We start from the raw sequence: 26,130 nt of genomic DNA, 5'->3' as shown, positions 1-26,130 counted from the left end.
CTTTTAAAATTGACAAAATCTCATGACAAAATCTCACCATATATTTAATTAATGACACAGTAGCTTTCACCCACCTACTTTTTTGATGAGTTTTGTACAAAAGCATTTTCTGCTACGGAACACCCACCAACGATGCCCAGCTGCTTCTCAGCAGAAAAAAGGGAGTGAGAGTTATAGACAACTTCAAGCCTCACCATAAAATTATCTGGACTGCACTGAGGAGGTGTATATTTCCATTCTGGATGAACGCATCCTTTAAAACATCTCATGGGAATTAGGAATTAGTTTTACTTGCATTACTTTGTCTGAACTTACCAAGCACTTCAGGAAAACCTTTGTTGCATCTTCTCGGAGGAAAATGGGCAGGCGGATGTCTAAAGAGTATTCAGTGCAAAACAAGCATTTCAATTAGTATATACTATATATAATTATTATATACATAATGTACTTAAACACAATGCAAAATCAGGACTCTTTTATAGTAATGAAGATAAAGGACAGGTCAGACCGAGCAACATGTAAAACTTAAAAAAAATACAACAACACTGCAACCATGTTAACAATTTTACTTCACTTTTACAAATTAAAATTCTGTTAAATCAAATACCGACATAAACACAAATAAGAACATAAAGCAATGACTGCTGACATTCATTTTTACTGACACACATCCACTAATGTGTTTTTGCTGAAGCTAACATCTTTTTCTGTTTCTCTTATGAGAGAAGTATATTCATACTCTTCTAAAAATGTCAGGCAAAGGAGCACTTCACTCACCTGTTCATCAAGTTTATCCAGGAGGTCTTCCATCTTCTCACCAAGAGCTCCCTTCTTAGACCGCTACAGTTGCAGCAGGCCAGGCACTAATTTGCCAAGGGGATGCATTAAAAGTCCCCAGGAGGTCGTTGCTCGTGATCCGATGAAATTCTTCAGATATCTAAACAAGACAATCAACAAGATATTGCCATTTATTCAGCACAGAAAATTCCTGGGTAGTTGTCTGGTGCAGGCTGCACCATGTTCAATGCCTGACCATGTTATCAACAGCAAAACCTACTTCAAAAAGCTCTTGTGAGTACGTCTTTTGCACAGGAATGGAAATACCCTCCACAAAAAACAGTATCAATATGCAAATGCATATTATCATGTTCCAGTGTTGCACCGAAATCTGTGACCAATCAGATTCTGTGACCTGCCTTAGTATTCTTTCCCTAACCATCTCAGTCTACAGAAGCCCTATTTCCACCAGGAAAAGAAAGACAAATCCATGCCAAGTCAAAATTATGAGATAAACTCCAAATTTGGTCGTTTTTCTCCAGGTGAAACTACTTTAAATTTGTCTCATAATGTCTTTTTATTTCACAATTTCGATTTAGCATGGGGATTCTTTTTTTCTTGTACAGGCAGAAATGGGCTTCCATAGGAGTGAAATGTTTAGGGTAAGAATATTAGGAAAGGTCAAAGAATCTAATGAGTCACAGATTTCGATTTAACACTGGCAAGAGAGTATGGCATTTGTAAACATGGACCTTGAGGACTGACAATTCAATAGAAATGTGACCATTTTGACACCCATTACAGTTGCAGTAAGTGATGCACTCCTTGGGAGGACAGAACATAACAAAAACACTGGCATTGCACATTTCTGGAGTGGGTGTAGTGGGTGCAGTGTGTTGGAGGGGCCTTGAGTGGAGTGGTAGCGCAAGGTATAATAAAGTTTGCCAATACATTACCCCAGCAAATACTGTACTTCTTCAATTATAGTCAATCTAGTATAATAACTTGTGCCTAGGACAGCCTTACCTCCTCAGAGGAAAACAGTGCAGGCCATCTCTCCTGGATCTCAGATACCATAGGTTGACACTCCACGACCTCTCTCCGCCTGAGGGAAAATGTCAGCGCCATCTTCTGCTGGATGACTGTCATGTTCTTTTGTTTCTTCTTCATTTCATCGACCAGAGCAATAACTATGAAAAAATTAATACTATCTGTAATGTGACATCAACAACACACAATTATTCCTCAAATATTCTGTCTCCTTCCCCATTATGTAAAAAGCTCTGAAAATGTAGCAATCTTATAACAGAGCATGAAGCACAACTTTAATTTGTATGTAACAGTTAACTTACAGTAATTAAGGACATTAGACAATGTCACACCAGCTGTCAAACTGTCAGGTTAGCTTTATACATTACTGTAAAGTAACAGTGCAGCACCGGATAAACGGTGTCTATTGAACAAAAGAAAAACAACGTTAGCTAATAAGCAAGTTACTGACATCAGCGTCGTATAATTGGCGCACATGTCTGCCATACACCGACCCATGAAAGCGTGTGCATGAGGACGCCTTCCTGCACCCGCGTAGCTTACATGGGCGGGAGTTTGTTGGTCATGTTAACATCATGTCTCCATACAAGGATAACAATAAAACCGATTACAAAACGAGTAATAAGCTAATAAGCTTTACCACGGCCGACGTGCAATAAAGATGAGATACCGTCATTTAGTGATGAAAGTCTGTATCTGAATTTCAGACGTGATTAACATTAAACAGTACTAAACATTACTTTTTGCGGGGGTCGAACGAGCTGGGCCGATGCTCTGTAATAAAACCTTAGCATAGAAGTAGGTGAAGGGCTGGAAATGTCGTTAGGCGCTTGTAGAAAACGCTAACAACATACTTAAGCTAATTAGCTTACCTGCTAGGGCAAAATGGTCGTCAGCTCCCGCTTCTGTCCAGAAAATGTCCAAGCACTACTTTGGCCACGTTTGGTCAAGTTTTCTTGGGGGGCGGTTCAGTACAGAAAATGTCGACTGACCATCATCACACGTCTCGGGTCTGCTCAGGTTCAGTAGAAGGTCCGTTTGGTCGTCAGCGAATTCAAACTTGTTCAGGCCATGTGCGCATGCGCACATCAGTCATCTATGGGGTTTCCCACTGGTTCCCAACTTAACTCAAAAAATCTACTCAAAAGTTGATAATCTTTATTGTGCTGCTTATAAAATCTTAGTTAGGACAACAATGAGAGAATGTGTTGGGCACACAAGTTTTTGTAGGTTGTAAATGGAAAGCTTTATTTCTGAGTCAGTTTAATTTGAAAACTTTAATTAAATCAACAATTACTAGTTATCGTTTTTACGGTCAAGACGGGAAGCTCTTTATGCATTACTCTGTTTTACTGTTCTCACCCAGAGGTGAGACCTTCTCACAGAAGGTGATCGAGTCAAACTGACCTGCAGCACCAGCTGTCCTCTGACCAACAACAAGAACTACATCTGGTACCTGAATGATCAACTTCTACAGCTGCCAGAGCAACAAAACAAACACCTGGTTCTGGATGCGGTCACAACTCAGCATGCAGGAAACTACTCCTGTGCTGTGAACACTCAGAGAGATGTTAGATCTCCTGAAAAGACACTCAGAGTTCAGAGTTCCTCATTAAAATGGACCCTGACAGCAGCTGCAGGAGTTCGTGTTGCTCTCCTGGTCTTCACCTCACTTGTCATCATCTGGATTATGTGGGTGAAAATGGTCACTATTAATTCAAGAACTGTTTCATTTTTATTATATTGTATATTAACTCAGCACTTTTTGGTTGAAAATCAGAAAAAGCAAGTTTTCCAATCAACATTCAGGACCTGGGATGTCAGACAACATTGAGCTGGTAAATACAATACAGTGTTTGTTAAATATTTCAAGTTATCACTCAAGACCCCTCCCTCAGATGTTTCTAATTGTATCACAAGTGACTTCAGACTGAAGACACTGAATTGCATCTGGATTAGAGGCTAAATCTTGGTGGTTTCTCCTCAGCAAAACCCTGAGAGCCACTATGAAAACGTGGCAACAGCAAAAACAGAGCAAGATGATCATCAATAAAGCAGACTTCACTTCACCCGACAACACACCGATGATCTCTATGCCGCTCTTTCTCCACTGTCTTCTAACTCTCACCACTGCTGACACTGGAAACTAACAGTGCATGAAGTTAATGGTGAGCCTCCAGGTTTTCACTTGTGCTTCTCTCTGCTGAAGGGGTTCTGGGGAAAGGCAGCAGCATCTGTGCCTTAAAAGGTACTTCATTGAATCTGTCCTGCTCAGCTGAACATTCTACAATCCCAAAATGGTTCAAGCTGAATGGAACAACGTGGACAGAAATGTTGGTAAATGGAAGTAGATTAAAACACCAGATATCTAAAGATACCCACCCGACTTTATCATTCATGGATTTAACAAAGGACGACAAAACCTCTTCCTGCTGCAATGAGAAACCAGAAAACTGCTATGAAGACCACATTCAGCTCACTGACTGACTAATTTTAAAGAGAAAGGGACGAGTTTGTGCTAATTCTCTGTATCTTTCTCTTCATCTCAGCCCTGCAGGTGAAGGTGTTTCCCACCACAGACGGACAGACGGTAACACTGATGTGCAGCACCGCCTGTACGCTGACTGTCAGACCTGCTGCCTACATCTGGTACAGGAACTCAGAGCTTCTCTATCAAGACTGGTCTCCATGGTACCAGGAGATGGTCAACAGCGACAAAACAGTCAGATACTCCTGCGCCATCAAAGGCTACGAGGCTCTCAGAGCTCCTGCAGTCACAGTGGGTCAGTTATATAATCCTGCAGTTTATTTAATCTGAATTTAATCCAGCAACCAGTTCTCTCTCCACCCAGAGTGGGTCTCATCTACCTGCTTTACGGTGTCCTACAATGATGGGAGAATGTGTTTGTACAACCATTCAGTGAAAGGACCCTGCTCCATCACGTATCCCATGTAGGAATATTGGTAGGAACCAATAAGTGGAACTAATGTGCCGATGTTTTACGTGCTTGGGGAGTACTTGTGTGTGTGGATTAAAACAATAGAAAGGATACACTCGTCTCGTCTCTCTTAGAGATATATACAAGGCATAGAGTATTGCTACAAACGACACACAAAGAAGAGGATGGATTCCCCGTTCTCCATAAGCCCACCAGAGAACTTTGACTTTTCAGACTTTCCAAGGTGGCCAAACTGGATCCGCAGATTTGAGAGGTTTAGAGTTGCTGCTGGACTGGACCAAAAAGGTGAAGCCTATCAAGTCAATTCATTAGTTTATGCCATGGTTGATAAAGCTGATGATATTCTGTGTACACTGGGCTTAAGTGAAGAAGACAAGAAGAAATACAAGCCAGTAAAAGAGGCTTTTGATAAATACTTCATTTGCAAGCACAATGTGATTTATGAACGGTGCAGATTTAACAAAAGGAGCCAAGAGCCAGGTGAATCGGCCGAATCGTTCATTTCTGCAGTTTACAAACTGGCAGAACACTGCAATTATGGTGCAATGCAGGAAGGAATGATCAGAGACAGGTTGGTGGTAGGCATAAGATACCAGGGCCTGTCAGAGAGCCTGCAGATGGACAGTGAATTAACGCTGGCCAAAGCTGTCCTGAAAATAAGACAGCATGAGGAGATAAAGAAACAACAGCCCACTGTGCGTGACACAGGTGGTCCAGACCACAATGAAGCTAATGTGGACATGATGAAATACAAGAAAAAGTTTCAAAAGCACACGAAAGGTGCCCAAGGCAAGGGTTCAAGGAACCATGAAAAAGAGCAAAGAGGCTGTGGACGTTGTGGCAAAACACCGTCACATTCCCTGACCAATTGTGCTGCAAGGGATGCAGAATGCCGTAAATGCCACAAGAAAGGCCACTATGCAGCCCTCTGCAAAACAAAGCCAAGCAGTGTGCATGAAATCCAGGAAGAGGAGGTAGAGACTGTTTTCTTGGGAAGTGTGTCGGCGGGTGGTCAGTCAAAGACATGGCAGAAGACGTTGATATTGAATGGCCAACAAACCACCTTTAAGCTGGACACAGGAGCGGATGTGACAGCTATTCCAGCTAAAGTCTACTCGAAGAAGCAGCATGGGCCACTCACCACTGCAACGAAAAGACTGCTGGGACCAGGCGACAACGCTCTACAAGTGAAAGGTCAGTTCAATGGCACTATAAAATACAAAGAGCAGACAACTGAACAGCCAGTGTTTGTTATCCAAAAGTTAGCCACCCCGCTACTTGGTCTGCCAGCAATAGAAGCACTGCAGCTGGCCTACACAGTTGACAGCATTAAGGAACAAGGACGCCAAGCCCTATGCATTGTCGCTGCCGCGGCGTGTACCCATTCCCTTATTAGGCAAGGCCAAAGAGGAGCTCCAGAGAATGGTGACCCTGGGAGTGATAGCGCCCATCGATGAGCCGACAGAGTGGTGCGCAGGGATTGTTGTGGTACTAAAACCCAATGGAACAATCAGAATCTGTGTGGATCGGACCCATCTGAACGACTATGTCTGTCGTGAAAGACTCATCCTACCTGCAGTCGACGAAACCCTCGCCAAGCTGTCAGGAGCGACTCTGTTTTCAGAACTTGACGCCACAGCTGGCTTCTGGCAGGTGCCACTGCACCCAGAATCAGTCCCCCTGACAACGTTCATCACACCGTTCGGGAGGTACTGTTTTCACAGATTGCCATTCGGTATTTCGTCGGCTCCCGAACACTTTCAGAAGAGGCTATCACAAATGCTGACAGGACTGGAGGGTACCGTGTGTCATGCAGATGACATCCTTGTTTTTGGGACATCGCGTGAACAACATGACCACAGGCTGAGCAAAGTGTTGGAGAGACTTCAACAGGAAGGACTGACACTCAATGAGGACAAGTGCGAATTTGCTGTGGACCGTGTCAAGTTCTTAGGCCACATTGTCAGTGCTCAGGGCCTGGAACCAGATCCAAGCAAGATTAAAGCCATCACCGACATGCCCACAACAACAGACATCGCAGGTGTAAGACGATATCTAGGCATGGTTAACTACGTGGGAAAGTTCTCACCAAGGATTGCAGAGCTCTCACAGCCCATAAGAGAGCTGCTCAAGGCTGACAGCGACTGGGCATGGGGGAGCATGCAGCAGCGGGCATTTGAGGAGCTGCGTCGGGAGCTGAGCTCACCCACCATCCTGGCTCAGTACAGTCCGAACAGAGCGACAAAAGTTGCAGCGGACGCTTCCTCATTTGGACTTGGAGGGGTTCTGTCACAGAAGCAACTGTCAGGTGAATGGCGCCCAGTCGCCTTCATATCCCGCAGCATGACAGAAGCAGAGTGCAGGTACGCACAAATAGAGAAAGAGGCGCTGGCGCTAACCTGGGCGTGTGAGCGCTTCCAATCATACCTGATAGGGATGGACTTTCTCATACAGACAGACCACAAGCCCCTCATTTCCCTACTGGGCAGCAGAGCCCTTGACGACTTGCCCCCTAGAATCTTGAGGTTCAGATTGCGATTGCTTCGCTTCACCTACAAGCTTGAGCATGTGCCAGGGAAGAACCTGATCACAGCAGACGCACTATCCAGGGCTCCGATCCGAGCACCACCGATGCCGGAAGAAAAACAACTGGAGAAGGATGTTGATGCCTATGTCAACCAGGTGGTGGAGCACCTACCTGCGTCAGAAGGGAGGCTGGCTCAGATCAGAACTGCACAGGATACAGACAGTGTCTGCAACAGACTGAAGAACCTGGTGCAAAATGGATGGCCTGACCAAAGGAAGGCTCTCACACCAGAGCTTCAGCTGTACTGGCAGTATCGACAGGACCTGCTACTTGCTGATGGACTGCTGATGAACGGTGACCGACTCGTCATCCCTGTCTCCATGCAAGTGGAGATGCTGAACAAAGTTCATGAAGGTCACCAGGGCATCACAAAGTGTATCGCCAGAGCACAACAGTCCATATGGTGGCCGGGGCTGTCAAAGCAGATAAAGCAGAAAGTGGGAAACTGTGCAATATGTGCCAAGGAGGCGCATAACTTCCCGGAACCGCTGATGACGACACAGTTGCCAGACAGGCCATGGTAGCGTGTGGGAGCGGACCTGTTCCAGTGGAACTCAGCTATGTACCTGGTAGTAGTTGACTACTTCTCACGCTACATAGAAGTAGCTAACCTCACCTCCACTACCTCAGCCTTTGTAATGGAGAAGCTCAAGGCTATCTTCTCACGTCATGGGGTCGCGGAGGTCCTGGTCACGGACGGTGGTCCTCAGTTTGTTTCGGCGGAGTTTGCGGACTTTGCCAGAGAGTACGACTTCCAACATGTGACTAGCAGCCCCCGTTATCCTCAGGGAAATGCAGAGGCAGAAAGGGCTGTGGGGACAGTCAAATCTCTCCTGAGGAAGGGAGAGGATCCACATAAGGCCCTCATGGCTTACAGGGCCACACCCTTGGCGCAAGGAGCATCTCCTGCACAGCTCCTGATGGGTCGAAACATCAGAACACCCCTGCCCGTCAGTCAGGAGAATTTGGACCTGAGATGGCCTGATCTACAAGCTTTCAGAGAGAAGGATCAGGAAATGAAGGAGAAGCAAGCATCCTGTTTCAACAAAAGACACCGGGCACAGCAGAGACAGGAGCTCCGACCAGGACAGAGAGTCTGGGTGAAGAACACCGAGCAACCTGGGGTCATCACAGGTCCAGCCCAGACACCAAGGTCCTACAACATCGAGTTGGCCTCAGGAAGTCTTCGGAGAAACCGATCCCACATCAGGGTCATTCCAGAGACTCCTACTGTTACTAGATCAGGGCGCATGATTAGAAGACCAGTGAAAATGGACTTATAATAATAATCCGTCTTACATAGAAAGCTGTGGTCACACAGGGCAGAATAACCCCTGCACAGCTTTGGGGACTCAGGCAGTCTACCCCGACCCCGAGATAGGAAAGTGCCTTTAAGTTGATTGTTTGACTTGTTTAAAAGAAATGAGACAAAATGTACTCCAGTTGCTAAGCTAATTGATTATTGCATACTGTACATTCCTGAGTTAAAGTTATACAGAGATATTTGTGTTTGTAAGTACAGTAAAAGAAAATAGCAGTTGTTGATGTTAAAAGAAATGTGGGCAACTGTTAGGTTCAAACAACCTGAAACACGAGAAAAACAAATGAGGCAAAGACAACAGTTTGAAATTTACTTGCAAGGAGAACGGAGAGATGTGCTCAGTTACAGATCTCCAACACGTTCTGCCGCACACCTCCCGCCATCCTTCTTTTATTGAAATGAGGAGGTCCCTAGTTACAGAAGTCCTTCACTGATTTGATTAGCTTATCTTGCAAACAGCACATTCTTCTATATGAGACAGATTAAGAGAACATCTCCTGGGTTCGGCCCTGCAGCTCTGTCTCCAGTCAATGCCACTTCTCCAACAGCCGCCGCCGCATTTCTGTCGCCCTCGACCAGAGAAATTCGAGGTGACATACCAAGCATCACGAACCTTAAGCATTAGCAAATAATAAGAAGCATTAAGTAATGAGAGACACTATGGCAAGAATAAGGAATATAACAAGGCAAAAGCAAATAAGAGATAACTATAACATAATGATCTAACAGCAACTCACTAAAAGGGGGAGATGTAGGAATATTGGTAGGAACCAATAAGTGGAACTAATGTGCCGATGTTTTACGTGCTTGGGGAGTACTTGTGTGTGTGGATTAAAACAATAGAAAGGATACACTCGTCTCGTCTCTCTTAGAGATATATACAAGGCATAGAGTATTGCTACAAGATCCGTGTCTATTTCCTTCTTTGGCTTTGCTGTCTGGTACTTCCTGTATTATTACCCTCATGATAACTCAAAAGGAAGTGGCTCACTACATCCTCATATCACTTATGTCACATCTCCATGTGAAATTGGTGAGAGTTGCATAGAGAGGCGCTTTACCTACGGAGTCTATCTCTAGCAGCCGCTGGAGGTCGCTGATGCTGCAAATCTCGCTCCGAGAGAGGCGCTCCAACAGCTCACGGGGCAGAGGGGAGTCCTGCGGGGGGGGAAGTCAGCCTGTGAGTCGCTGTGCAGGAGCACAGATGTTCCGTTGCACATAGATGTGTCAAACACACAAAAGCCACATCATAGGAGCATTCATTAAATGTCTCCTGCAGCTATTTGTTTGTTGTGTTTAACGGCATTGGTGCGTAATTACACGGGAAGAAGTTCATTTTTCATTTCGACAATAGTTACAGCGGAAGTTAAAGTTAGTAAATACCCACAGTATGTTGGGAAAACATCAGACCATTTGGACACACTTTGAGAGGATTACCTCGGCAGCGGTGCGTAACAGGCAGAGGCAGCCGAAGAGGTGGAACACCGCGGCTCTCATCTCCTCTCAGATCCGCTGCAGAGGCACCAGGACGAGGCGGGGGTCCACTGCCAGAGCCGGGCTGTTGCTCCCTGCTCCCTGGAGCTCAGAAACATCCCTCGGAGAAAAACGGGTGACAGTCCCGGCTTCAATGAAAGAGGTGGTGCAAGAGGTTACTGCGACCGCACCTGATGAACTGTGGATAAAGAATAGAGTCAAAGATATCCCGCTTCTGCAGTGCTGAGTGAGTACGGGGAGAGCTCGGAAGAGTTCCAAACCAATGTAAAATAAAGTGAATAACCGAAAAGCACGTATGAAGCATGGGTTGTCGTGACTACACTAGTATCCGACACTGGCAGCTCTTGGATCGGGCATAAAGTACAGGTGTCCAGTGGGAAAATGCAAACTCTGCTTTCACGCATCCAACAATATCCATATCTTAGCTCCCGGAGTAATCCTTTCAAAACCAAAATCCGTGCGCGCTGGATTTCTTGACTCTGATATATGTCTTAATGAGGGTTTTTTTTTCTTTCAAAGCCTGACAGTTCTGTCTCTGTCCCAAGAACAGGAACCGAGTGACAGCAGTGAATCAGTCCCCACATCTGCAGACCACCGCAGACCGGTATCAATAGCCGGCGATCCTGGGATCTCCGGGGTGAATGGAGCCGGGATGCTTTTTCAGTCACAGGATATAGCCGTGCGCGCCGCCGAGGTCCGGGTCTGTGAGCGCGCTTTGCGTAAAGTAGTAGGACGCTGCTGGCTACCAGTAAACCACAGTTAACAGAACCCGTGCACATTTTTCTCACCGCTGCACCATCAACTCTCTGAGCATCAGTGTAAATCCAGTTTATAATGTTTAAGCCTCTCTGTGATAATTAACTACCTCGATAGAAGCTAATTTATAACTGAGTTTAACTTATTTTGATTGTGTGTGTTACCGGCGCCAGAGCTAGGGGTCTCTGGTCCGGCAGCATGAGCCACTCAGGCAGCGGGCGCTGAGCGGCTGAGCTACGGTATAACTGTGGGTCCAGACACACGACACGAGAGTTGTTAGCTCACGCTACTGCTGCGCAGTGTATTTTATTCGTTGCACATAGTTTAACTGAAAAGAACTGTACAAATAGTACATTTTACATACCTGTGGGTCCAGACACACGACACGAGAGTTGTTAGCTCACGCTACTGCTGCGCAGTGTATTTTATTCGTTGCACATGCGCAGAGCAAAAGCAGAGCGTAGACTGTTTGTCTGGACCCACCGGTGCCAAAGCGGCAATGACCTCTGCGAACCATACAAAGGTCCAAATACCAAAATGAAAAAGAGGGGGTGCCTGTCAACACAACAAACCACATGTGGCCATTTCAGACCCACTACACTCTCCCCTGCTTCAAGAGATGTCTCCAGACATCTAGAACCAAACTAACAAAAATATTAAAAGAAAATGTCTCAAAACAGTCCAATTGTCAACGTACAGTTATGTGTGTATATGTATAAGTGTGCGCCAGTGTAGGTGTGTATGTATAAGCATGTGTGTGTAAGTGTGTGCAGGTGTAGGTGTGTATGTGTACAGTGAAGTCTGGTCTCGTCCGTCCTTCAAGTCTTTGTGTGTCTCTAGCATGTCCACACTGCTTGTGCAGGGTAGAAACAATGTTCGGGGACAGCTGGGTAAAAGGAGGGTATGGGACATGGATTGAGGGGTAATGAGAGATGAGACATGGGGTAAGGGGCATAGGCGAACATCAGGTTTGCACCTGGTCCCCAAAACTGGTATGATGGTTGTCCAAGAGTGTCATATGTGAGCATTTCTCGAGGTCTCTGTGCTCGAGCTGACCTCCTCACAGGTTGCACTTCCTCCTCAGACAGTTCCACTGCAGGCTCATCATTGTCCTCCTGCTCTCTTGAATCAGCCTCCTCCGCAGTGTCATCAGTTATGAGTTCTCCTTGCACTTCCTGAGCTGGTGGTGGAACAGCTGCCTGCTGATCTGGTGTCTGCACTGGATCTGGGACGGTGACAGGATCACGTTGTTGTTCAGTTGACCTTTCAATACGTCTCAGTGGTTGAAACTCTGGGGCTATAGGTCGGAGCTCATCTGGTGGGTTAGACTGAGGACTTGCCGGTCTGACTCTCCTCCTGCTATATACTGGGGTTGTTCGAAGGCAATATGTGTATTCCTCCTCTTCCTCAGAGTGTTCAGACTCCTGCTCCACTGTCTCTCTGTTGTTTCTGTAACAGTCTGTCTGTCTTTGTCTCTGTCTAGGTGCGGATTGACTCGGTGGGACTTCTAAAGGCAAATCATTAACAGGTAGCAGAAGGTTGCGATGCAACACACGGAGAGTGCGTTCTCCTGTTTCTGGTTGAACTCTGTAAACAGGTCCGTCTCCCATCTTTTCAACCACTCGATGAACCTTTTTCTCCCAATAAGCTCTAAGTTTGCCCGGACCACCCCTCTCCGACAGATTCCTGACAAGCACACGATCTCCAGGCTGCAGTGTAATACCTTTCACATGCTGATCATAATACTTCTTTCCCTTAGCTGAACGCTTCCCACTGGTTTCTGAAGCAATTTTGTATGCTTCCTGCATGCGTGAAGCCCATTTCTGTGCATACTCGTGCCTGGACCGTGGTTCCTCTTCAGGTTTCAAGTCAAAGAGCAGATCTACAGGCAAACGTGGAGCTCTACCATAAAGAAGAAAAAATGGTGAATAACCTGTTCCCTCATGTCTTGTACAGTTGTACGCGTGGACAATGTGAGGTAGGTGATCCTTCCACTCTGTTTTTTTCTCCTCCTGCAGAGTGCGGAGCATCTGTAGAAGTGTCCTGTTCAGGCGCTCGACAGGATTCCCCTGCGGATGGTAGGGAGTGGTTCGTGAGTGGGAAATTCCCGCGAGCTGCTGAAGTCTCTGGAAGAGACTGTTTTCAAACTCCCGGCCCTGATCATGATGTAGCTTTGCAGGGTACCCGAAGCGAGGGATAAAGTCATAGAAGATTTTCTCGGCTGCTGTTCTGCCAGATTTGTTTTTTGTGGCATACGCTTGACCAAACCGAGTAAAGTGATCTACCAGGACTAAAATGTACTCATAACCACCTTTACTCTGTTCAAGATGTAAATAATCAATTGAGATGAGCTCAAATGGGGCACTGGTTGTTATAGAACCCATAGGTGCTCTCTCTGGTCTGTTTGGATGTTTTTGTTTAATACACTGACACTGGCGAATCACATAATCTTCTATGTCCTGTTGCATAAAAGGCCAATAAAACCTTTCTCGTGCTAAATGTATGACTTTATCAGCGCCCACATGTCCCATGTCATCATGCAGGTGTTTTAACACGGTGGCCTTCAGTTTACTGGGGAGAACCAACTGTTTCCTCTGTCCTGTCTGTCTGTACAAAATCCCTTTGTCAAGTCTGAGTCTGTTCCATTCGTGTACCAGTCTGCGTGTTTCTCGTCCCATTTGTCTCTTTCCTTTATCCTGAGGACTCCATCCATTTTTCTTTAGGTTTATCACCTCACAGATAGGAGCATCTTCTTTCTGTGCATCTCTGACACTCTCTGGTGTGATGACAGGGGTGCCTCCAAAGTGTGCGTCACTTACATCCGACTGCAGCTGTAATGCAGCCACCCACGGCACATCACCGTCTTTTACAGCTGTGTCTCCCTGCCAGATGGCGGAGACTACATCAGGGGACACTGTCTCTGTGAACTCTTTCAGGTGACCATCAAGATGCACTGGGTGTCTTGACAGAGTGTCAGCATCAGTGTTTGACTTGCCTGGACGATATTTGATGGTGAAATGAAAGTCGGCTAATTCACCCACCCAACGATGTCCGACTGCGTTCAACCTGGCTGAGCTCAAAACATATGTAAGGGGGTTATTATCCGTGTATACTGTGAAAGTGGGGGCGTAATAGAGGTAATCTCTAAATTTATCACAGATTGCCCACTTTAACGCCAGGAACTCAAGCTTGCTAGAATGGAGATGGTAGTTTTTCTCAGCAGGTGTGAGTGTCCTGGAGCCATAAGCAATAACCCGGAGCTTGTTTCCCTGCTGTTGATAGAGCACAGCACCCAGACCTTCGTTCGAGGCATCTGTGTGGAGTACAAAAGGTAAGTCATAGTCTGGATAAGCCAAAATGGGTGGACTGGTTAACATATCCACCAGGCGTGATACTACAGCACTATGATCTGGTGTCCAATACACAGGTGTTTTGGATAAGAGCTGACCACTCTTAGTATTTTTTGACTTAACCTTGGTAGCTCTCTGGCTAGGCTCACTAGGACTCTCTATCAGCTGAAACAGAGGTCTTGCTATCCTAGAAAAGTCCTGTATGAATGTTCTGTAATAGCCTAAAAAACCTAAGAGGGCTCTGACCTCTCCCACATTCTTTGGCTCTTTCTCTTTCAAATGCTGAACTGCCTCAATATCTTCAGGGTCAATCTGAACACCTTCGCGAGTCACTAAGCGTCCTAAATACCTGACCTGGCTTTTAAACAGGTCACATTTTTTTGGACGTAATTTGATACCATACTCTCGCAGGCGACAGAGCACCCGTCTCAGATCTTCAACATGGTCATGAAAAGTCTTGGAAAAACAGAGAACGTCGTCCAAATATGGAGAACAGCACTCGTCCCTTAACCCGTCAAGAACTCCCTCCATACATCTTTGAAAAGCTGCTGGGGCGTTTGTTAGACCAAATGGGAGGCGGGTCCACTCATAAAGCCCCCAGGGTGTGCTAAAGGCAGTCAGATGTCTGGAGCTCTCATCGACAAACCCTTGATGGTATGCACTACCCTGGTCGAGTATGGAGAACCATGAGTACCCCCCCAGACTGTCCAACAGATCTTGGATGCGTGGAAGAGGGTGGCGGTCGGGGATGGTTTTCCGATTCAAGCCTCTAAAATCAATACACAGACGCAAACTCTTGTCCTTCTTCCTAACACAGACCACTGGAGATGAGTAGGAAGAAGTAGACTTTCTGATCCAGCCCTGGTCAAGAAGATTTTGTACATAGTCCTTCACCTCCCTGTACAAGGGCTTCGGGACAGAGTTGTAGGACGTCTGCACTGGCGTGTCATCCTTCAGATGGATTTTCAATTGCAGGCTTGGGATGCACCCAATGTCACAGTCATCTTTGGCGAAGACATCTGACTCCTCATACAACATGTCTCTGACTATGTTTTGTTCATGTCTCTCCAGGTGCGACACATCAACAGGGGGATGCCATCTCTGTGTTGTTGTGTCCTCTGTCTTGTTTTTCTCACTTGTTCCTCTTTGTTTGTCTGTGCTAACCTGAGCTGAGGATGTACTAACAGTGTTAGGGGACATGGGTTCTAACCCACCGGGAAAACAGTTCACTGGTTTAACTTCAGTAACTTCCTCTAATGTTCCTAAAACTGTTCTCTTAGGGAGGTAGATGTCATGTTTAGTGGGGTTTTGAACAGGTATCTTGACAATTTTTGTGGACCCACTTGGAACATCAACTAAGGCCTGAAACAAATCCAACCCCTCAGGACAGTTACTCACTACATCGGGTTGGAAGAGCATAACCCCACCACTTAGCCATTCCCTGACTCTGCACCTCACCTCACAAATCTGCCCTGCAGGAATGGTGGAACCCGTCTTCCCTGTTCTCACCCTGCACTCTACAGCTGTCTCACCTGGGGTCAACATCTGGCAAGCAGCAACTAGGGCTTCTACAGCACTGTCATCTATACTTAAGGTTTCTTTTAATAAAGCAGAAATATCAACCTCACTTCTCTGTTCTTTGATTATCTCAACTAAAACATTGCTGCCTAAGAGAGGACAGTTGAGACAGTTCTGGCTGATTAGCATTGGCACTTGAATGGTGACATATCCACAGTGCTTGTTACCGATTTGGAGTTCAACATCTGCCCATCCATCAAAGGGGACATCTGTGCCATTTGCTGCAGAAATCACCAGCGGCTCATCAAGAGGGAGGGATTCAAGTGGCTGGATATCGACATGGGGGAGTGCTTCTTCCATCCAGCCTCTCCCCACCATCGTCACTTGAGCCCCTGAGTCAAGCAACATCTGGAGAGGAACACCATTGAGAGTACATGAGACCATACATCGCTTTCCTATGAGCTGTGCTAAGCGTTTCTTTGTTGGTGGTTGACACTGTGCTTTTGTTTTTACAGGACTTGCTGCCTTAGACATGCTGGGTTGGGCTGGGGGTTCCTTAGCTGTCGCGGTCACTGGCTGCCCTTTTCCAGTGACCTCATCCCGTTTCCCGACGTCCTCCTTTGAAGACAGCCGACCGCCCGATGTCCAGCTTGGCCACATACGAAGCAGTGAGGGCAACTCATCTTGCCCTGCTGAACACAGTTGCTGCATCTGCCACGGGCTTCAGATGTTGGTGGCATTGGCTGGGCTGTGGCTGAGTGTGTGTTCACAGGGATGGCAGTGTCAGCAGGCCTCACCACTTGAGCCAGCTGTTTGGTCAGGGAGGACACTTGTGCAGTCAGTTCTTCAATAGCGGCACGGTTAGCCTGTAACTCAGTGTCAACTCTAGTCTGCTTAGTTGAGTCACTACAGTCAAGCTGAGCTGGGCTCACAGTCACTGGTCGGTTTTTAGCTACTGTGCCAAGGCGTCTGAGTCTCTCTGTCTCCTCACTGGTAGACTTAGTTATCTGGTCCAAAAGAAAGTCATCACTAACCTGCGAGTCTGTGAGAAGAGGTTTGAGATCATAACGAACATGGTTATTTTTCTCATTCAGACCTTGATACAAAGTGTGAAGAAAGGTGCCCTGAACCAGCTTTTTGTCGTAGCTAAACTCTGCACCAGGTTGTTGTGACTCAAACAAAACACGCTGTTTTAAACCCATTATCTTGTATAGGAATTGTTGAGGACTCTCTTTGTCCTGTTGTTTAGCATTACTTAACTCTTGAAAAAGTTCAGTGCTGCTTTTGTCCCTGATATGTGCGCGGAGAAACCGCTTTAGCTCATCAACAGTTAAATCACTTTTGTTTGTCAACATTTCTCTGAACGTACCTGGTTTCATTATTTTCATCACAGTGCGAATCACCTCTGACTCAGTAAAACCTTCCTGTATACCTTCTTCGATTTGTTTACAAAGGTTACTGTATGACATATCAGACCCAACATCAGAGATTTGTCCACCATGTAACTTAAATTCTCTGCGTGGGAGCAGAGCTGCAAAATCATTCACCCTCAATACCTGGTCTCCCATGCTGGATGACAGACTTACTCTACCATGGGGAGATCCATCAACGCCTGCGGTGAAAGCCCTGGTGACTGTGGAAGTGTCAAAGTTCCTTGCTGGCAGTCCACTGTCTCTTCGTGAAGGTGCTGGATGCATGTGAATGTCTCTGTCTTGTGATGGGCTGTTAGTGTGTGCATCTTTGTCCAGTGGTGTAGGTGAAAGGGGATGAATGTCTTTGTTCATCTGCAATGACTGTGTGGGAATGTTGTGGTTGTGTGGGGTTGTGGTGGATTGTGTGACTGTGTCGTGATGATCAGAATGAGGTGAAGTGGATAGCTGCTCCTGGTGGGGTGATGACTCCTCCACTGGCTGTCCTGTCTCCGGCGCAGTCTGGCGAGCTTCACTTCCACCGGGGTCTGTGGCCAGCAGGTCACTCAGCATGTCATTCAGGATAAGGAGTTGAGTCATACCTTCATCTTCCATAGCACTTAATTTCTCACTCCTGAGGTAGTCCACAATCAGGTCATACAGTTCTGGTTCACTCAAATCTTTAACCTCGTGAGTTTTGCTGCCATCGTCTATTGAACTCACAACTGCCAATAGCTGGTCTGTACTCAAATATGAAAGATTCTTCTGGATCTTGAAGATCAGCATCCGCCGTGGGGTGACAGTGGCCATCTTGGCGTTACTCTGGTGACTTCCGCTCTCTGGATGACGCTCTGGACTGCAGCCTTCCCTGAAGCTTTGGGCACCGTTTCACGTCGTCGCGACACTCACTTCACTAGGCAGAAACGCCAATTATCCCGGACGAGCCCCCAAATGTTACCGGCGCCAGAGCTAGGGGTCTCTGGTCCGGCAGCATGAGCCACTCAGGCAGCGGGCGCTGAGCGGCTGAGCTACGGTATAACTGTGGGTCCAGACACACGACACGAGAGTTGTTAGCTCACGCTACTGCTGCGCAGTGTATTTTATTCGTTGCACATAGTTTAACTGAAAAGAACTGTACAAATAGTACATTTTACATACCTGTGGGTCCAGACACACGACACGAGAGTTGTTAGCTCACGCTACTGCTGCGCAGTGTATTTTATTCGTTGCACATGCGCAGAGCAAAAGCAGAGCGTAGACTGTTTGTCTGGACCCACCGGTGCCAAAGCGGCAATGACCTCTGCGAACCATACAAAGGTCCAAATACCAAAATGAAAAAGAGGGGGTGCCTGTCAACACAACAAACCACATGTGGCCATTTCAGACCCACTACATGTGTGCTGAGTTACCGTGTGGATGTTTAATTGTTGAGTAATAAAGCACATTATAGAGTGTCCCGACTGACTGAGGCCCGATTACTTTGTAGACTAAAGGAAATTATACCCTTGACCTTATGCAACCTTCCCCAGACAAGGTTGGTGGCCTAAATTCCCTTTCTTATAGGTTATCTTATCATACAATTGTCATAGCTGGACTACATTTATGAGGAAATGCAGAACATAAGCTCAACAGATCAGTTTTCCCAGGTCTTAAAGAACTATTTTATAGGAACCAACAGTGTTAATGTGTGTACTGTAATTTGGGATTAATGAGTGGAAATATTACTACAGCAGAAACCAGATCCTTAACTGTGATATACCTTTGACTGAGATAGCCGATTACAGTATTTAGCATCTATTCTTTTACATTGTTTTACTACGGGAAATTGCTAAAGGAATGTGCAAAACTTTCCAGAGCTAAAGTTTCATAAAGCAGTGCTGGAATCTGGAAATCCCAGCTAATGCATTCAAACGAGCACGTACACGCTGTTTCTACAAGTCTGGCTTTTTCTACATATATGAAGCACGTGGGTGTGTGTGTGAGTGTGAGTTGAAGGCACAGAAGCCAATCAAGTACAGATGGAGGCAAAGGAGGAAAGGAACTGATGTAGATTTTCCTTGTGATGGCTTTAGCCCAGGCATGGGCAAACTACGGCCCGGGGGCCACACGCGGCCCGTTAAATGTTTTAATCCGGCCCGCCAAATTTGAAAAATTAAATGAATAAACCTTGTTAATGTTATATTTTCACTGCAATTCTGCTGTTTTCCCACTAGAAAAAAGACAGTCAGGAGGAGAGTGATGGTGATATCCTGAAGGATAACAGAACTTTCAGTGCTTTAAAATAGAAATGGTTATTAATTTTTTTTAAAAAGGCACATTTTATTCATTTGATTTTAAGTGTTTTAAGACTCATTCCAAAGTCAGATATTTTGTTGTAATGCTTCTCTTCATTTTCATTTGAAATTAAAGCACATGTTTTCTCCATATCCCAAGATGTGTATTTTTTCTCCAATGAGGTGAGGTTACCAAAGCACTCCATCCATCCATCTGCTCCTGGTCCGGCCCCTTTGTCAAATGTTAGAACCCATTGTGGCCCACGAATCAAAATGTTTGCCCACCCCTGCTTTAGCCTGTCAAGCTCGATGTTCTTTAATTGAGTTTTTGGTCCAACATACTGGGTTTTACACACACACACACACACACACACGCACACACACACACACACACACACACACACACACACACACACACACACACACACACACACAGAAGAAGAGGAGCATTGAAGGGGAAATGGGTCAGAAAGGATTCAGGTCTTCAGTGGTGTTCACTCGTCCCACGATATCGTCACTTCCTCCCAGACCGCCGCCGCCGCCGCACCTCACTCCTGTTTTGTCTTCAGTCTTTGTGTCGCTCATCTGCCGTCTTTGTCTGTGCAAGCAAGGTTTCCCAAGGGCCACTGGTCCAGACAGAAAGGTGGCTCGGTCAATAATTTACTCCAATGTGTGAATCCATTGATTGATAAGCTGATTTGTTCGTAACATTCCATAAATTAACTCCACAATAGCTTGGGAAAATTATGTAATTCATTCACTGCATGTTTGAGAGAGCTAGAGCATCAATACTGGTAATATGTGGTAAATTTGCAAAAATGGTTTAAGACAAATAGCCATAAATTGCATTAGAATTGAAAACAAATTCTATATTTAGGAATTTTCTATCAATAAGATTGATGTCTCTTGTAATTGTTTTTGTCTATGTTATCTATCCTCCTCTATCCTCCTTTTCCTCCCTAATACGTATCTCCCACATTATTTCCCACTTGCAACAGCCATATTATTTATAAACCTGTAAAAAACTGTATTCCTTTTTTTTAACCTTTCAAGTTTTATTTTAAAAGAAGTAGTCTGGTACAAAGACCGGATGCACCATTCAAGAGTTTGGTGACCTTGGTTAAGAGAACTTCAGCAGTGTTTGTTACACACAGAACTCCCAGCTGCCAGACTGTGGGAAATAAGAACCAGAGAGAACTGGGTGAAAATACAGAACTTGAGATGTGGAAGAGGTCGGAGCACGACACCGAAAAGGGTTCAACCGTTAGAGGGACTTTTTATTCCGCATGTGACGGAGATTCAGGGGCTATCTGCGCATTTATTGACGAAACCGAGCACATGGTGGAAATAACCTCATGCACTTTTCCTCCCATTCTCTTTTCATCCGCCGTTAATTATTAGGCTCCTCAAAAAAAAAAGTCAGAAAGGATTTCTCCATTAAATCCAGGGTAAATCCACCGCTGGGCACCTGCCAGAACCTATTGTGCAACGCATGAATGTTTGGTCATCAGCCAAAGGGAGATTTATCCTGGATTACCATCTCGAATATGTCGGCATTTACCTGCGCGTAATACCCCACAGCCACCACCGGACCGTCTGTCCAAAAGTCTGAGAGAAAGCTTTATGTAGGGCTGAAAACACAGGGCCCTTGTCTTGTGGCAACCCGCACTCACGAAGACAGAGAGCCAGCTTAACTGGGGTCGGAGTGGGGGGCTGCAGTAAGGGCAGGACCTCCCACCATTCTGACTGAAGTTACATTAAACACCGGGGAACGCTCGCAACATTGACTGTCCACACCGCTGTGCACATTTCAGGGCATCCAGCGTGATTACTGAGGCATGTTTCAGCCTACTATCCGAATGAACCCCTCCCCCATATGAAATAAATAGACATGGTTGCACATCTCAACCTTCCTATTTGAGCCTTGAGACAAAACATCACATCTCAGATCCTGCGTGAGGACTTCCTGCGCAGTTGTTGACATCTGTCGTCTGTCTGGCCAAACGGCAAAGACAAAGAGTTTCCTCTACACGTCAGTTTCAGCAGACAGAGGAAGGGATGGGGTGAATATGGTGCTCATCACTTCTGTGTAACAGCCAAATGAAGCCAAATTGGTCTTTTGAAGAGCTGCAGACATTTGGTGATGACAAACACAAATGGATCAAAATTAAACTCAGAATGAATTCAGTTCAGCTCATTTCTATCCGACCATCTCCTACTCCCTGTCTGCTGCAAGAGAACGTCAACACCTCTTCCCTTTTCCTCTTCCTCCAATTCTCACCTCTGGCTTTAATATTTGCCAGCTGATGTATGATGTGATAAGGTAAAGAGACAATCATAAACTACTCAGATTGGGACTGGGACATGTGTCCAAGCTAACGGCTGTTGGAGAAAACTAGTTTGGCTGTTGTATTTTACCCATGGAACATCTGATTCAAGCAACCATCCACCCCCGATTGTTCATCACTTCAGCTGGGAGACCTGAACCTCCTCTGCGGAAATAATTGGGAGGCAGTGAGGGAGGTAATTGTGTTTTCCATCTGGTGATTCATCAGGAAGTGCTAATGAAACCTCCTCATACCACACACACACACACACACACACGCACACACACACACACACACGCACACGCACACACACACGTTTCCACTCTGACAAAACCTCAAAGCAACACACCCACCCTGCAGTTTGTGCAGTAGTCTAAGTTTGAGTGCTGTTTCACCCTTCAGCCTCACCTTTCAAAAAGATTCAGTGTTGATTGTGCTGTTTCTACCCACATGGCATCTGGACCCCCATCGCACTTCTGTGTTTTGATTTTCACACGGAAAAGGAGGACGGGGTTGATGGAAAAAGTGGTTCCTTCAAGTGACATAATGAAACGTGCTGTGGTCTAACTGCTGGGATTAGCTCCAATGAACCCTCGCGAACTTGATTAGGAATGAGCAGCAGTTGACACAAGAGCATTAAAATGTAGCCTTGAGGATCCAAGCTGCACAATATAGGATATATATGTTGTTAGAAGGGGTTGAGAGCAACACACAACACAAATATGCACACAAAAAAAACAATCCACACACAAAAACACAGAAGCAAACTCCTCTTCTTTCTTCCAATCATGCTCAGACACCAATTAGTAAAGCTCTCACGGCATTTATGGCCAGGCTGGGAACTGCAAAGATGAGAAATCCCCCTCTCTCCTCTTCCAAAAGAAGGATTTCTCCTTCATTGTTGGTAGGTTGAGAGAGAAGGATGTAGGGTGTATTTGGAGGGCTGCTGATGTGGTAATTTTTGGCTTGGAAACAATGCCACGCTGTCTAAAGAAGGGTAATACAGGGGAGTAATGGAGGTAGTGTTTGGTCTCTGTGTGAGTGCTAAATAAACACACAAACTGAGGTGACATCATTCCATTCCACTAGAAACCCCACTAGGTGAAGGAGGAAGCATCATATTAACTCCAAATTAGGACAACACAGACTCTTTATGTGAAACACACATTAGAACAGTGAGAGTCTGTTTCTTTGTTCAAGTGTTTATGTGCTACTGTTAAAGGGAATCCCACTATAATTAGCTCTATAGATGTTTACTATGGGATACTAACGGGATGTTTTCACTCAGCATTTTGAGGTTTTTCTCCTACATGCTTAAAGACGCCAGCAGAGGAACTATTCAGGAACATTGATGCAGAACACTGTCTCAAAAGGCTCAACAAGGAACGAAAACAGACAGAAAGTAACATGAAAAATGCAGTGTTATCGAAGAAAGCCAGCTTGCTGCACACATTTACAACTAAATCAAACATTTTTGATACAAAGCTGCCACAAGCAGCCTGTGAATCAAGCCAAAAGTTGACAGATAGATTACAGTGGAATGCAGCAAGTAGACTCTATTATTTTGACAACATCTCTGGCAAAGTGAACAAAGTTGCACCTTTCCTTTGAGTGTTTATATTTGAACTGTACTGTTGTGATTACCTGCCCGAGAATCCCAAATTGTGTTGAGACATGAAGTGCTCTGGCTCCTCATACCCCTTTTCATCAGCATGCATTATTATCTGCAATACCTCCAAGAAGTCATTAAAAGTGCTGGAAAAGATAAAGACAAGAGGCTGACATGCCTGAGCTGGAGAGGGTTGGAAATGTGGGTCAACTGGGGAGAGAACCTTTCCACCAGCTGATGAGGTCTGGTACAAAGATATGACAGATCAATAATAAGTCACAGTTGCTATACAGCAATCACGACTTGGTGGGAAAGAGGGAAAAGGCAGTAGAATTTTGAATAGTTGAAGAACTAAAACACTTTTGAAGTGATCACAGGTGTTTGAATATACAATTTATGTTTCATATTTTAAAGAAATAATGACTCTTGGAATTTAAAAAATACAAAGGAATTCTCAGACCAAGACAATGATCCTGTCTTTGCTGGAGTGAAGCCCGGGTATTTAGCACCACCTAGTGGCCTAAAACTAAAACAATGCCACGCAGTCCCTCTTCCTTCCCCTTTGTGTTGGCTGCTTCATCACCACATTCACACTCACTCAAACTCCACACCTCCTCCTCACCGCCAACCAAAGACCGTTTGACAGACTCGCCCGATTACCATCTAACTGTCCTCTAAAGCTTTAAAACTATGATCTCGGTCTGTTAGAAGCACAGTCCTGGAAGACCTTAACAGCAAAGGAAGGATTCCAAACTTTAATAAAGGGTAACTGTAAACATGTATATTAGAAATATACAATATGAAATATGTGCTGATGTTTCCCATTTTACTTCAGTAAACACTAGTGTATAAGACAGAGTAGGCTTTTTTCACTTGAGAAACATTGCAAAGATTTGGAAAATATTGATGCAGCATGAAGCATCCAGCATGAAGCATTTGTTACTTCCAGGCTAGACTATTGTAGCTCAATATTATCAGGATGTGCAATAGTGCTGAGAAGTCTCACACTCATGCAAACTGCTGCAGCTACAGTTCTGACCGCACTAACAGAAGAGATCACATGACTCCTGAGCTGGCTTCTATTCATTGGCTGCCCATTAAATCAAAAATAGATTTTAAAATTCTTCCCCTGGGCTACAAGGTCATCAGAGGCCTATCTCCATCCTACCTGGATAATCCCAATAGAACCGGCTGCTCTCAGAATGCTGGTTTTGTTGAGGGACCCAGAATCTTTAAAAGTAGAATGAGGAATGAAGTAGAATGGAACCAAGCATTTAGCTACTAGTCTTCCCTGCTGGGGAACCAGCTCCCTGTCCAGGTACAGGAGGCTGACTCCCTCTACTTTTAAGATGAGGCCTAAAACCTCACTCTTTGAGAAAGCATATGGTACAGTAATTCCGTTGTTACAGTTATAATTATAGTCAGACTAATTACCATACGCAGGAAATGTATTATTTGGATACATTCTTTTATTTATGCTGCTATGTGCCGATGCTGCTGGGGTACAGAAACATGATCAACTGATGGGTTTCTGTCACGCGTTTCTGTCATTTCGTCTATAAATCCACCTTAAAGCACATTCTAAGGAAGTGGAGATAAGAAGGTACATGTTGAATTTACAAAGTTCTCTTCCTGTTTTAACAGATGTGTGTTGAGTTCATAAGTAGAGCGTCAGTGGCAGAGATCATACTTGTATGTTCTTACTTTGTTGCCATTACGGGCAGTTTTATATTAATCTTAAAACACATTTTAAGTTGAAAACAGCAATGTTTTCAAAAACAGCAATGTTTTCAACAAAACTTGTATTTGCCATTGTTGGTTTCATCCTCAACTCAGGTAGTAATAATTTATTTGTGCGTTTGTTCGAGAGAATCTATGACTGACTAACTTTAAAGAGAAAGGGACGAGTTTGTGCTAATTCTCTGTATCTTTCTCTTCATCTCAGCCCTGCAGGTGAAGGTGTTTCCCACCACAGACGGACAGACGGGAACACTGATGTGCAGCACCACCTGTACGCTGACTGAAAAACGTGCTGCCTACATCTGGTACAGGAACTCAGAGCTTCTCTATCAAGACAGGTCTCCATGGTACCAGGAGATGGTCACCAGTGACAAAACAGTCAGATACTCCTGCGCCATCAAAGGCTACGAGGCTCTCAGAGCTCCTGCAGTCACAGTGGGTCAGTTATGTTTCGCTGGCGTTTCAACCACCAAAGTAATCCTGCAGTTTATTTAATCTGAACTTAATCCAGCAACCAGTTCTCTCTCCACCCAGAGTCGGTCTCCTCGACCTGCTTTACGGTGTCCTACAATGATGGGAGAATGTGTTTGCACAACCACACTTCAGTGAAAGGACCCTGCAACATCACATACCCCACAGGTTCACTTTCTCCATCACTCATAATCAAGCCTCTCACAACACTGATCCTTTCATCATTTTACTCTTCATTTGTTCGTGTTTTGTTACTGTTACGTAGTTCCCATTTACAGGACCCTCACTTCCAATATCACAGGTTTTCTTCAGTTTATATGTGTGTTACGACCCTACCTTGTGAGTAACCCGAAAGGTAAAGGGCCGCACATAAACCACACAACAGAGCGGGTAGACTTTCTAGGAGACTTTATGAGGTAGAGTCCCACAACAATATAGCATACAAACAGAAACACATCCCATCCGGCAGAGAACAAAACAGGGATAAC

General features: G+C 45.2%; 2 protein-coding genes and 1 long non-coding RNA gene across 3 annotated transcripts in view; 2 read left to right on the top strand and 1 right to left on the bottom strand.

The window, feature by feature from the left end:
- Positions 1–3,924, top strand: part of LOC115253202 (B-cell receptor CD22-like) — a 30,957-nt gene extending 27,033 nt beyond the window's left edge. The window contains exons 9-10 of the mRNA XM_029850394.1: positions 3,216–3,532; positions 3,608–3,924. Coding sequence (XP_029706254.1) covers positions 3,216–3,532; positions 3,608–3,661 — 371 coding nt within the window. The 3' untranslated portion in view covers positions 3,662–3,924. The remainder of the gene's footprint in view (positions 1–3,215; positions 3,533–3,607) is intronic.
- LOC115253203 (uncharacterized) overlaps positions 1–26,130 on the top strand; it is a 90,598-nt gene that overhangs the window by 38,404 nt on the left and 26,064 nt on the right. The window lies entirely within an intron of this gene.
- LOC115253211 (uncharacterized) lies at positions 281–3,134 on the bottom strand. The gene is made up of 4 exons (XR_003891481.1): positions 2,700–3,134; positions 1,804–1,967; positions 778–937; positions 281–374 (listed from the first exon to the last, which is right to left on the bottom strand). It is a non-coding gene; the product is annotated as an uncharacterized lncRNA (long non-coding RNA).

The sequence above is a fragment of the Takifugu rubripes genome, chromosome 17, assembly GCF_901000725.2.
Source record: "Takifugu rubripes chromosome 17, fTakRub1.2, whole genome shotgun sequence".
Classification (NCBI taxonomy): domain Eukaryota; kingdom Metazoa; phylum Chordata; class Actinopteri; order Tetraodontiformes; family Tetraodontidae; genus Takifugu; species Takifugu rubripes.
The sequence above is the reverse complement of the archived record's forward strand: the minus strand, read 5'-3'. Positions and strand labels throughout refer to the sequence as shown.